This window comes from Salmo salar, chromosome ssa13 (assembly GCF_905237065.1).
Source record: "Salmo salar chromosome ssa13, Ssal_v3.1, whole genome shotgun sequence".
NCBI classification, from domain to species: domain Eukaryota; kingdom Metazoa; phylum Chordata; class Actinopteri; order Salmoniformes; family Salmonidae; genus Salmo; species Salmo salar.
The window spans coordinates 73623630-73635694 of record NC_059454.1 but is presented as its reverse complement, the minus strand read 5'-3'; the positions used below and the strand labels follow the sequence as shown (position 1 = coordinate 73635694).

The 12065-nt window shown below is 39.8% G+C and overlaps 1 protein-coding gene across 2 annotated transcripts; it reads left to right on the top strand.

Annotated features, from left to right (window-relative positions):
- The first annotated feature begins 316 nt into the window (after positions 1-316).
- LOC106567680 (GTPase IMAP family member 8) lies at positions 317-11508 on the top strand. Of its 2 annotated transcripts, XM_014137243.2 has the most exons (7): positions 317-387; positions 3440-3536; positions 3641-4366; positions 4553-5272; positions 5479-5603; positions 5905-6592; positions 6730-11508. In XM_014137243.2, the coding sequence occupies exons 2-7, from the start codon at positions 3509-3511 to the stop codon at positions 7014-7016; spliced, it is 2574 nt and encodes an 857-aa protein (XP_013992718.1). In that variant the 5' UTR covers positions 317-387; positions 3440-3508; the 3' UTR covers positions 7017-11508. The 2 variants fall into 2 exon arrangements, with proteins under 2 accessions (XP_013992718.1, XP_013992719.1); XM_014137244.2 differs by lacking the exon at positions 5905-6592.
- The last annotated feature ends 557 nt before the right edge of the window (positions 11509-12065 follow it).

Sequence of the window (12065 nt, the reverse complement as noted above, 5' to 3'; positions counted from 1 at the left end):
TGAAATAGTATTTGATCCCAGGTCTGTATGGCACTATATGCCAATGCTGATCATGTCTACATTTCTGCATTGGTTGTAGTTTAAACATTTTTGGGGACCTAAACAGGTTGAGGCAGGTTTACACTGTGAATCTTCTGTTGTATTTCAAAATGCAACCCTGAAATGCAGACTCAGAAAGTTAGTGCCAGTGTGTGTGTGTGTGTGTGTGTGTGTGTGTGTGTGTGTGTGTGTGTGTGTGTGTGTGTGTGTGTGTGTGTGTGTGTGTGTGTGTGTGTCTGTGTGTGTGTGTGTGTGTGTGTGTGTGTGTTCAGATTTCACTTTCACTTGCTACTCTTTTTGTTGACTTTGCGACAAGATATTGTACCAAGTCATCTCATTCAACATATGGTAAGTTGCTTAAATCATTTAGCGTAACAAGGATCTTGTCTTATATACTGTTTATTACCATTCTGTGACGACAAACTTTTGACATATAACTTAGTATTTAAACATAAAAAAACACTAATACTACTTTACAATAATATGCGTACACTTCCCAGTTGCCAAAATTTGAATGGTTCGCCTAATTTCAGTTTGTGACAAAACAAGCAATGTATAGTGTGGAGAATCATTGTGCCATCTAAAGCGGTGAGAAATATATTTTCAATAACCAAAATATCACATTTTCAGCACTTTGAAGCTGGTGTACAAAACTGAAAGTAAAAGCTAAAATGTTATTTAAGGGGAGCAAAGAAATGGTACCAATAGAACAGGTCTACCGCTTCTCAGACTTAACACTCACATTTGTAGATTAATTTGGTTGAGTTGCCCAAAAAGCTGAGGAGTGCAATTGCGGCCCTCATTTCGGGCCGTTCCAGTATGTGGGCATTCCTGTATCTGCCCTAATGAAAAAAGCTTGCAGTCAGAGTGCAGTATAGCTGCAAATATTGCATCCAAACACCAAAATTGCTATATATTTTTTGTACGGGTCCAGGAACCCCTCTTCATACCTCTATCTGTTGGTCAATTTTTATTAAGCTAGGTCTCCTGTCCATAGGTGGGAGTCGGGGCCGCGTACACTAGGTGGCGGTAATGCACCATAACGTTGGATGCCAACCGCGATAAACCCCACAGAAGAAAATAAGAGGCGGGGACAAAAACCGTAGCCAGTGATGCAGTATTCGCCTATTTCTTGCTTCTTTGAAAACGATTTGACGGCTGAAAATATATTGGTCGCGGTTTGAAGGTTTTTGTGCTTACTCTAAATTTTACTGCGGCCGCCAAAGCAATACTCTTAGAAAATATATAATTCACTGTTACTTGCTACTGACTGTCAGAAAGCGAGTCAAGCTACTGATTGAGTGTATGTGGCAGAGTCTATTGGCAGAGTCACGTGAGCGAGAGGAGACAGCAGCAAGCGCACACGTCGCGTGAGAACGTTTTACCAGTTGTAGATAGGCTATTTAAACTCGCACGTTGTTTGTTGACTAGCGAAACCAGTCTTGGACACTGATTTGCCATCGAATATTCGAGTTATAATTTTTTGGGACGAACAGACAGTGCACACCAGCACTGACAAACCGCACACAACGCCTTGCCTCCCGCATCCTCACATACAGCAACTCATTTGTATAACATTGTGTGATAGGCTGAGAGACTTTCGAATGGGTAAAACAGTACAATATGTTGAAATGACGACATTACTGGAGTCATTGCAAATCAATTTGTGCCGCTTGTATAGCGTACCTGGAGCTGTCAAACCAATTTTAATAAATAGCCTATGACTTCAGTTTATTGTAATTTGCAAGTATTAATGGACACGTTTAGTTAATTAAATTGGAAGTTATCAAAGCTTTATGGCAATTGCCGATCAGTTGTTAGAATGCATTTGACGCAACAGTAGTCAGATTAAGCTACAGGTATAAAAAATAAAAAAAAATCTTACCAAAAAATGTTTGTCAATAACACTGGCTGTTGTTCGCAAGCATATTTGGTTTATATACATATTATTCATATTTAATTCAGTGATTGAAATTATGACCCCATCCTCAGTAGCCAATCCAGCAGGCTATTGGAAAACAATAGCTGAAATGTGATGTAGACCTATCAGGAGCTATAGGCTACCTGCCTTTATATAAGCAAACCATGGCCAAATGTAATTACAATCGTAAACCCAGATTTTAATCTGTAGCCTATGCCTATTGACATTTAAAAACTATATATATATATATTTCACCTTTATTTAACCAGGTAGGCCAATTGAGAACAAGTTCTCATTTACAACTGCGACCTGGCCAAGATAAAGCAAAGAAGTGCGACACAAACAACAACACAGAGTTACACATGGAATAAACAAACATACAGTCAATAACACAGAAACATTTTAAAAAGTCTATATACAGTGTGTGCAAATGGCGTGAGGAGGTAAGGCAATAAATAGGCCAAATGACAAGTTGATCTCGCAAATGGGCCATTTGTAATGGTTTGTAGTCCTAACATCTGGCACATAATAACAGCACAATTACCAGAAAATAGTCTAACATTCGTTTTTTTAATGTTCATCCAAGTGTTTCTTGCTCAGAGATTTCAGATTTCTGACCAATTTTCATCACTCAAACTCTCCTGTCGGATTTATCTATAGTTATGCACATGCGCAAAGGGGATTTATTTACAATTATATACCTGGTTCGAGCACTTAATGCTGATTGGATGAACGCCTTGGTATATCAGACCATATACCATGGGTATGACAAAAAAATACTTTTTATTGTTCTAATTACGTTGCTAACCAGTTTATAATAGTAATAAGGCACCCCGGGCTTTGTCGTATATGGTCAATATACCACGGGCTAACGGCTGTATCCATGCACTCCGCGTTGCGTCACGCTTAAGAACAGCTCTTAGCTGTGGTATACAGTGCATTCGGAAAGTATTCAGACACCTTGACCTTTTCCTAATTTTGTTATGCTACAGCCTTATTCTAAAATTGATTAAATTGTGACTCCTTGCGGTGGGCTGGGCACCTCAGTTGAACGGTGTTTCCTCCGACACATTGGTGCAGCTGGCTTAAGAGTTAATTGTGCGGGTGTTAATTAAGAAGCGTGGTTTGGTGGGTCATGTTTCAGAGTATGCATGACTTGACCTTCGCCTCTCCCGAGCCCATTGGGGAGTTGCAGCGATGAGACAAGATTACGAAATTGGGGAGAAAAAGTGGGTAAAAAAAATAAATAAATGGAAATATCATATTTACATAAGTATTCAGACCCTTTACTCAGTACTTTGTTGAAGCACCTTAAGCAGCGATTACAGTCTTGAGTCTTCTTGGGTATGATGTATTTCTGTCTAAAAACATAATCTTAAAAATACCTAATTTTGAGAGCAATTTGATGTCGATGCAACCTTCAAAGTTGTATTATGTGCTTCATTTAGTCAAATTTCTCATAAAAACAATGTCTGTCAGTTTTATTTTGTTAGGGTTAATAAGCCCTACTGCCAGTGACGGCTAAGGAGGAAGTGTGGAGAACACAAAATGGCAAGTAGGGCTCCTCCCTCCCTCGGTAAGTTCTGTGGCAATGTTCAGGATATACAGTACCCTATAAAAGAAAAACTAATTCCCATTTGAGGAGTGCCTCAGGAATATACTGAGCTCTTTCTTTGACAGGGGAGACCCACCATCGGTCAGAGATGAAGATTGTGCTAATTGGGGGAAGACAGATGTGGGATATAGAAGCCAGCGGGAAGAGTTCAATAGGAAACACCATCCTGGGCATAGACATCTTTGAGACGGGAAGAAGAACTGCCCAATGTGTGAGCGGACAACGGTATGTGTATGGGAGGCAGATAACTTTGATTGACACCCCAGGCTGGTGGTGGGGTTATCCTGTAGATAATACTCCCAAATTGGATCAATTGGAAATCATGAGAAGTGTATATCTATGTCATCCTGGACCCCAAGCCTTTCTCTTGGTCATTCCCGTGGACACCGTTTTTCCCGACATATTCAAAAGATCGTTACAGGAACACCTGGAGCTATTCAATGAAAGACTCTGGAGACACACTATCGTGCTGTTTAGTACAATCACTCCCCCCAATGACATAAGTTTACAGAAACACATAGGAGATTGGCCGGATCTTCATTGGCTTATTAAGAAGTGTGGGAACAGGTATCATGTTCTGAATATCAATAACAGGGGTGATGACACCCAGGTCACAGAGCTGCTGGAGAAGATAGAAGAAATGGTGGCAGGAAACGATGGCAATCATTATGAGACAGACCAAGCTCTGTCTGAAGAGCTGGAAGAGAAGAGATTAGCAGTGAATGAAGTAGCCAAACAGATGATGGCTAAGGTACAGAAACAAAGGACCAGACTCAGAGCGCTGATCAAAGGTGAGTTTAAATGTGTGTGTGAAATACTAAGGACAAGATTGAAGGAAACCTGACATAGCATTATACATATAGTTTCTTGAGTACCAGAAAAATTGCATAAAACAGGAGCACCCACCCCCTCTCTTACCTCAGAGCATTTGCTCTGCATCCTCACTGTAAATTTCTGATTTATTTTCAATTTTAAAGGAGAGGCAACTAGCCCAACATACCTCAGGCTTGTGATTGTTGGGGCACAATGGGCTGCCAGGAGCTCAGCAGGAAACACCATTCTGGGGGAAGGTGTGTTTGATGTTGCTGATAATACAAGAAGAACAGTGCACTGTGTGACAAGACATGGTGAAGTAGCAGGGAGGCAGCTTACGGTGGTTGACACACCAGGCTGGCACTACAATAGTTCTCTACAGAACACCTCCAAGATGGATAGATTTGAGATAGTGCACAGTGTGTTTCAATGTCCTCCAGGACCTCATGCGGTCCTTCTGGTGGTTCCCTTTGCAACAGCATTCAACAAATCATATAAAAGAGCTGTTGAGGAGCACATGGGTCTCCTCACAGATGCAGTCTGGAAGCACACGATTGTGCTCTTCACACGAGGAGACTGGCTGGGAGACACAACTGTTGAGCAGCGCATTGCGAGTGAAGGGAAGGGTCTTCAGTGGCTCATTGAGAAATGTGGTAACAGATACCATGTTTTTGACAACAAGAATCGAAGTGATGAAACACAGGTAACCGAGCTGCTGGAGAAAGTAGAGGAGATGGTGGCAGAAAACAGAGGTTGTTCTTATGAAATTGACAGAGATGTTTCAGCAGACTTGGAACAGAAAAAGAGGGCCGGAAAAGAAAGAGCTCAAAAGATCACGATGAAGGTGCAGAGACAAATGACGACACTCAGAGAACTGTTTAAAGGTGAGTTTATTTGAATTCTAAGCATAACACTAACAGAATATGTCTACTTTCACCACTTCTACATTGTTGTTTCTGTTTCCTCTGTGGACAAACATTTGTGCATATCTCCTAGGTAAAGAAAATTCAATTTGTTATTGATTTAGTTTGGAATTAGTTAGGAAACTTGTAACAAGAGAATGCAAAAATAGTAGATTTTTATTTTTAAGGGGAGGAACAAATATTCTCTGAGGATGAGTTGAGAATTGTACTTGTTGGGAGAAGAGAGGCTGGGAAGAGTGTGGCAGGAAACACAATACTGGTTGGAGAGTTGTTTCCGACAGCTTTGACCAAGGTATGGAAACTTGAATTCACCCTGCTTTATATCCCTTCAGATACTGTATGAGTGCAACATACTTTGAGATTTTGGGTCCTCCTGTCCTGTAACTGTAACTATCGTTTAAAGTGTCTCTATCATTAAAGTGGAAATTAAAGCCCAGGAAATGTTTCTTTAATACTAAGGAGTTTGTTGAAATTAAAAACATAAAGTGATGTTTGTTTATGACATTCCCCTGTTGGTAACTCCTAAATACAGGTAAAGTTATTTTCTGCTTAATTATTCTGATTATAAATGTTTTTGTTGTTGATATATTTAGGAATTCAGAATTCAAAACAGAACTATGCAGTGTGTAATGCAACAAAAGAGAGTTGCTGGGATGAAGCTCAAAGTTGTAGATACACCAGGCTGGTGGAAGAGAACCCCACAGGATGCACGAGATTGGGTTCAAGATGAAGTGGTGCGCAGTGTTTCTCTCTGTCCACCTGGCCCCCATGCTTTTCTTCTGGTCATTCCCATTTCTGCACCATTTTCAGAGGGAGACCTCAAAGCAGTAGAGGAGCACCTTGGGCTATTAACTGAGAAAGTCTGGAGACACACAATGGTGCTGTTCACCTGGGGAGATTGGCTAGGAGACAGAGCCATTGAGGAATATATTGAGAGAGAAGGAGAGGCACTCCAACAACTTGTTGAAAAATGTGGGAACAGGTATCATGTAATGAACTGCCATGGCTGGGATGATGGCTCTCAGGTCACAACACTGTTGAGGAAGGTAAAGGAGATGGTTGTACGTAACAAAGGGCGCAATTTCACTATTGAACAGAAGAGTAGGCAGAAGCCAATGCTTCACTGGTTAGCAGGAAAGGGCATGATGACTGAAGAGGAATGGAACAGGAGAGAAGAGGAACTCATAGAGCGGATGTTGAAGGCAGTGGTGGTAGAACCAGAGGAATCCAAACTGCCATTTGTACAGGGGAAGAATAGCATTGATTTCTTCATCCCCAGCAGTACGTTTGACATTACATTTTCCAAATCTGTTCGTTTTTTTTTTATCTTAGAAATGTTTATTAGAATCCTTAACATTTATTGTTGGGTATTCCAGTCAAAGGGATCTTCTAACAGTGTTTGTTGCCCTGGTTTTCAGTGAGCTGTGAGACTCCCTCTGAAGTTGGGAGTTCCTACATAAATTATGGAGCACATGCCAAGGTGTCTGAATGGAGAGTGAAGTATGCTGGGAGATCTGCTGCATCCTCTGGGCACGGCACTATGAGTTCAGCAGTCAGTTACATGGGCGAATCTCTGGACCAATGGGAGAATCTAGTCAAGGAGAGTCTGGGGGATGGCAAGATAAGGGCAAGGATGTTGGATAGTCCTGCAAAGTCAGAGGCCCAGACTTATGGGGTGAAAACCAAACGTAGGAATTCACATTGAGCATAGTTCAAAATAACAATACTAAGAGTAAGAAAGTAATACCTACTTTTGAGAAAATACATAACACATGTACTGTTCTTGGAGCAGCTCTTGCCTTGGCTTGACACATCTGTGGCATAATATCAGGACCTCATCCGAGGATTGCCATAAACAAGTTCAATGAAGAAAGAAAATTCTAGCAGGATATTTCAGCTTTGTCATGGGAGTTTGTTGATGTTCTTCTTTTTAGATAAAGACGGTCGCAGATTATTTGTATCTTTCCATGAATTTGTGTACATATACCCTGAGTGTACAAAACATTAGGAACATCTGCTCTTGCTTTCACCAGGAGAATCCAGGGGAAAGCTGTGATCCCTTATTGATGTCACTTGTTAAATCTGCTTAAATGAGTGTAGATGATCAGTAGGAGACAGGTAAAGAAGGATTTTTAAGCCATTTTGTGCCATTCAGAATGGGCAAGACAAAAGATTTAAGTGCCTTTGAACGGGCATGGTAGTAGGTGCCAGGCACACCGGTTTATGTGAAGAACTGCAACACTGCTGGGTTTTTTATGCTTAAGAGCTTCCCATGTGTATCAAGAATGGTTCACCACCCAAAGGACATCCAGCCAACTTCACACAACTGTGGGAAGCATTGGAGACAACATGGGCCAGCATCCCTGTGGAACACTTTCGACACCTTGCAGAGTCCATGCCCCAACGAATTGAGGCTGTTCTGAGGGCAAAAGAGGGTGCAACTCAATATTAGGAAGGTGTTCCTAATCTTAGGTATACTCAGTGTACATTATCAAGTCAAACCAATTAACCAATGATATGTTGAACAGATATGTACTATTATGACTCTTTCAACATGCCACTGAAAAGATTGAGAGCTGCAATTAATTGTGTACCTAATGTTTTGTACACTCAGTGTATGTTGACAGAGATGGGCAGTATTTCTGTTACATGAATTTGAAATACGTATTTCAATTAACTTTGTGTATTCCGTAATTTATATTTCACTGGCCTGAACAAAAATTAGATGCGTTTTGTAACAATACACTTTAGAGACCTGTATTTTTGTATTTTCAAAATATAAAATACTTCTCTATTAAAAAAATGTTTATCCACAACTTTGTGGCCCTAAATGTAAATGAGCACTTGCAAAGTACACATGGTATTATTTTAATGAGCCACCCTAAAATCTGTCTGTGCAAAAGTACAGCGTTAATCAGTGGAAGTGGGGATTTTTTGCATGGAGGTCTATGAGAGAGAGTCGAATTTGGTCAAAATAAAATATAATTGCTAATTTGCTATGTGAGGCTTATTTGATCGAATATGCGTTTTTTTATGTGTAGGTTCTACAAAATGTACTTATAAACAGTCAGGTTCACAATTATTGGCACCCTTGATAAAGATGAGCAAAAAAGACTGTATGAACTAAATAATACAAATACTGAAGCAAAAAAAGAAAGAAATTATATTATTTGAAAGTAATACAATTGCTCAGAATTTTTTGTTGTTGTTGTAATATAGTAATAAAAAAATGTAAAAAAGATGACGTTCAAAATGATTGCCACCCCTGTTTTCAATGCTTTCAATACCGCACCTTGCGAGGATAATGGCACTGAGCATTTTTATCAAATGTTTTCTGAGATTGGAGAACACATTGGGAGGGATATTAGACCATTCCTTTATGGGGATCTTTCTAGATCCTTGATATCCATCATCTGGTCTTATGAACTTCCCCACGGGGGCTGTGTGTTTGTTTGAGTGAGAAAGGCTGAGCAGAACCAAACAGTAAAAAATCACATCCCCTTTATTATCGATGCATCGTGCAGACAACATCAAAATAACCTTTCCAGATTCTGAAGTCAGGAAACTTCGAGTTAGGTGTTAGCCAGACTAGAGGAAACCAGGTTTTGGCTAAAATGTCCTAGGTACTTGGTAAAGTTCATGATGCTGCTGACCTTAACATGGGCCCCAGGATCAGTGGAGGCAAAATAGCCCCATAACATAACAGATCCATATGTTTCAGTTTTTCGACACCAAACCTACCACTGGTGTGTGTGGCTAAAGAGGTTTATTTTCATGTCATCTGACCATAGCACCAGTTTCAATCCAAGTGCCAATGCCGTTTAGCACTCCAGGCGGTGCTATGGTCAGATGATATGAAAATAGAGCTCTTTGACCACACACACTAGTGGTGGGTTTGTTAAAATACAAATTGTTTGGGGGCAGAGCTCATTAGAATAGTACTCAGTGTGCTTTGCACATTTACATTTAGGTAATTTAGCAGACGCTCTTATTAAGAGCAACTAAGGTCGATAAACAACCACATAAAACAGTCATAACAAGTCAAAAGTTTATGTAACCGTTACTGAGAATGTAGTTGTAGTTAGGGGGCTACTTGCAGATGTATTTTTGGTGTTTTAGTTAAATACATTACTTGGCAAAAGTATTTGGTATTTTATTTTGATACATTGGTCTACAGGATCCTTTGTAACAAGATACAATTCGATGTATCTTTGCCCATTTCTTTATATTTATTGTTGTTTTTTACGTCCCTTTTGTATGGTGTTTTGGACCAAATGACAAACTTTTTGGGATAATAAAGTTAAAGATATGCTCTGGAACTTTGGAGACTACTAAGTATTTTTTAAACCTCTCGCTTTGGGCTGGATGTGTCAATGTGTAGTTCATACATGCATCATCTATGAGCAGAAGGACTGTCTAACCTCCATTTAAAAGTAGTCAATTTCTTCTACTTCTATGAGTTGGTAAACAAACTGAAAGGGTGTACACTGCTACCGCGAGTGTGTTGTCTGAACAGACAAAAAGCCAAGGTTGGTGATTTACTGCCATCTGCAGATATGGAATCCCTTTCTCTCACATGTAGAGTGGACACCACCAGAGGGAACTGTGGCCTTTCCTCAATTGGATTTTATCGACTCATCGCGTCATCTCCTCCCATCCTTTCCTCTCCTCAGTGAGGAAGTGAGGAAAGGAAACGTGGAAACAAAGGCGCTTGTAAGAAATGAGACTCATTCTCCACTAGCAAATTATGTTCATAGGGGTGGAATCCCAAAATACATGTGTAAAGTGGTAAAAAGAAGTGCAGCTGGTAGTGCTATACATTTTATATATAAATGGATAATTAGCGGATAATTTTTAAGTGTGTGCAAGCATGCTTTTCTCCTCTGAGAAACAACAGCCGTTTGCAGGGGGTGTGGCTGATTTCAAAAGTCTTCTACAGTAGGATACACCTGAGCATCCTCCACCGGAGGAGGCAATTGAAGAGAGTAGGAAAATCCTTCATTCGCCTAATAACGAATTGACACTCTCCTACATTTGTCAACCACTTTTCAGTTTTCGGGTCACTGAGGATTTTATCCAATTGAGAAAAGGCCTATGGGTCTATCCTCCCTATCAGTAAGCTTAAGCCCTTCCCCATCCACTATCCCACCTACTCTGATTAAGGACATTGACGACCGGAACGTCATGTTTTTAATAGTTGCATAAATAAAATATCAAGTTTCTAATAGTGAGCAAGCACTGCGCCTGTTTGTGCTGAAAGTGATAACCCTTTCTGCTTTACTTCTGTATCTAGTCCCATACTGTTTTAATTTAATCTACCAGATCCCTTTTAGGATGATTTTTGATTTACGAATATTGATACATTTGAATGATTGATTGATTAAGTGTCGAAAGTAAACAAAATATCCCAAAACTGCCTTCATAAATCAACTACAGCCAAGGTAGAAGGAAAATCGTGTTAGTTTGTATTCTGAGTAAACTATCTCTTTAAAGATGATGTAGTGTGAGTTTGAAACAATAACACTTACCCTCAGATTCCAAGTTGTTTTTGCTAAGCAACATTTGCAAATGGTTTTGAATTACTCTACAGTATTTTCTGGTATCATAAAATTCATTGCAGCACTCAACCTTTTCAGTGGCATGTTGAAAGAGTTATACAGTAGATGAGAGTCACATACAATTAACATATCATTGGTTAATTGGTTTGCCTTGATAATGTACTCCTGGGGCAATGGACGTTCAGGAGAACATTTATAGAATGTTAACATAGAAATGTATTGTGTAGATCAAATATGACAATATGATTGGAATAGTATAGGAGATTGTGTATGCTCTATTCATGATAGTTCATGTTCAACATGCTGTTCCAGATACAGCCCTACCATTAATTGAAGACAGCCAATCCAATAGTTTCTGAAAAGTAGTCACTTCCTGAGATCTGCATTAAAATAAATTGTTTAGGTAGTTGCTTTGTCGGATCTGTTTTCAAATGGGTCAATAAGTATTCAACCCCTTTCTTATGGTAAGCCTAAATAAGTTCAAGCCTAAGTTCAAGCATAAGAGCGCATAAGAGCGTCTGCTAAATTACGTAAATGTAAGTAACAAGTCACATAATACGTTGCATGGAGAAAACTGAGGATGGATCAACAACATTGTAGTTATTCCAATATCCACAATACTAACCTAATTGACAGACTGAAAAGAAGGAAGCCTATACAGAATAAAAATCCTAGAGGAAAACCTGGTTCAGTCTGCTTTCCACCACCCACTGGGAGATGAATTCACCTTTCAGCAGGACAATAACCTAAAACACATGGCCAAATCTACAGTTGTGGCAAAAAGTATTGTGAATGACACAAATATCAATTTTCAAAAAGTCTGCTGCCTCAGTTTGTATGAAGACAATTTGCATATACTCCAGAATGTTATGAAGAGTGATCAGATGAATTGCAATTAATTGCAAAGTCCCTCTTTGCCATGCAAATGAACTGAATCCCCCAAAAACATTTCCACTGCATTTCAGCCCTGCAACAAAAGGACCAGCTGACATCATGCCAGTGATTCTCTTGTTAACACAGGTGTGAGTGTTGACGAGGACAAGGCTGGAGATCACTCTGTCATGCTGATTGAGTTCGAATAACAGACTGGAAGCTTCAAAAGGAGGGTGGTGCTTGGAATCATTGTTCTTCCTCTGTCAACCATGGTTACCTGGAAGGAAACACGTTCTGTCATCATTGCTTTGCACAAAAAGGGC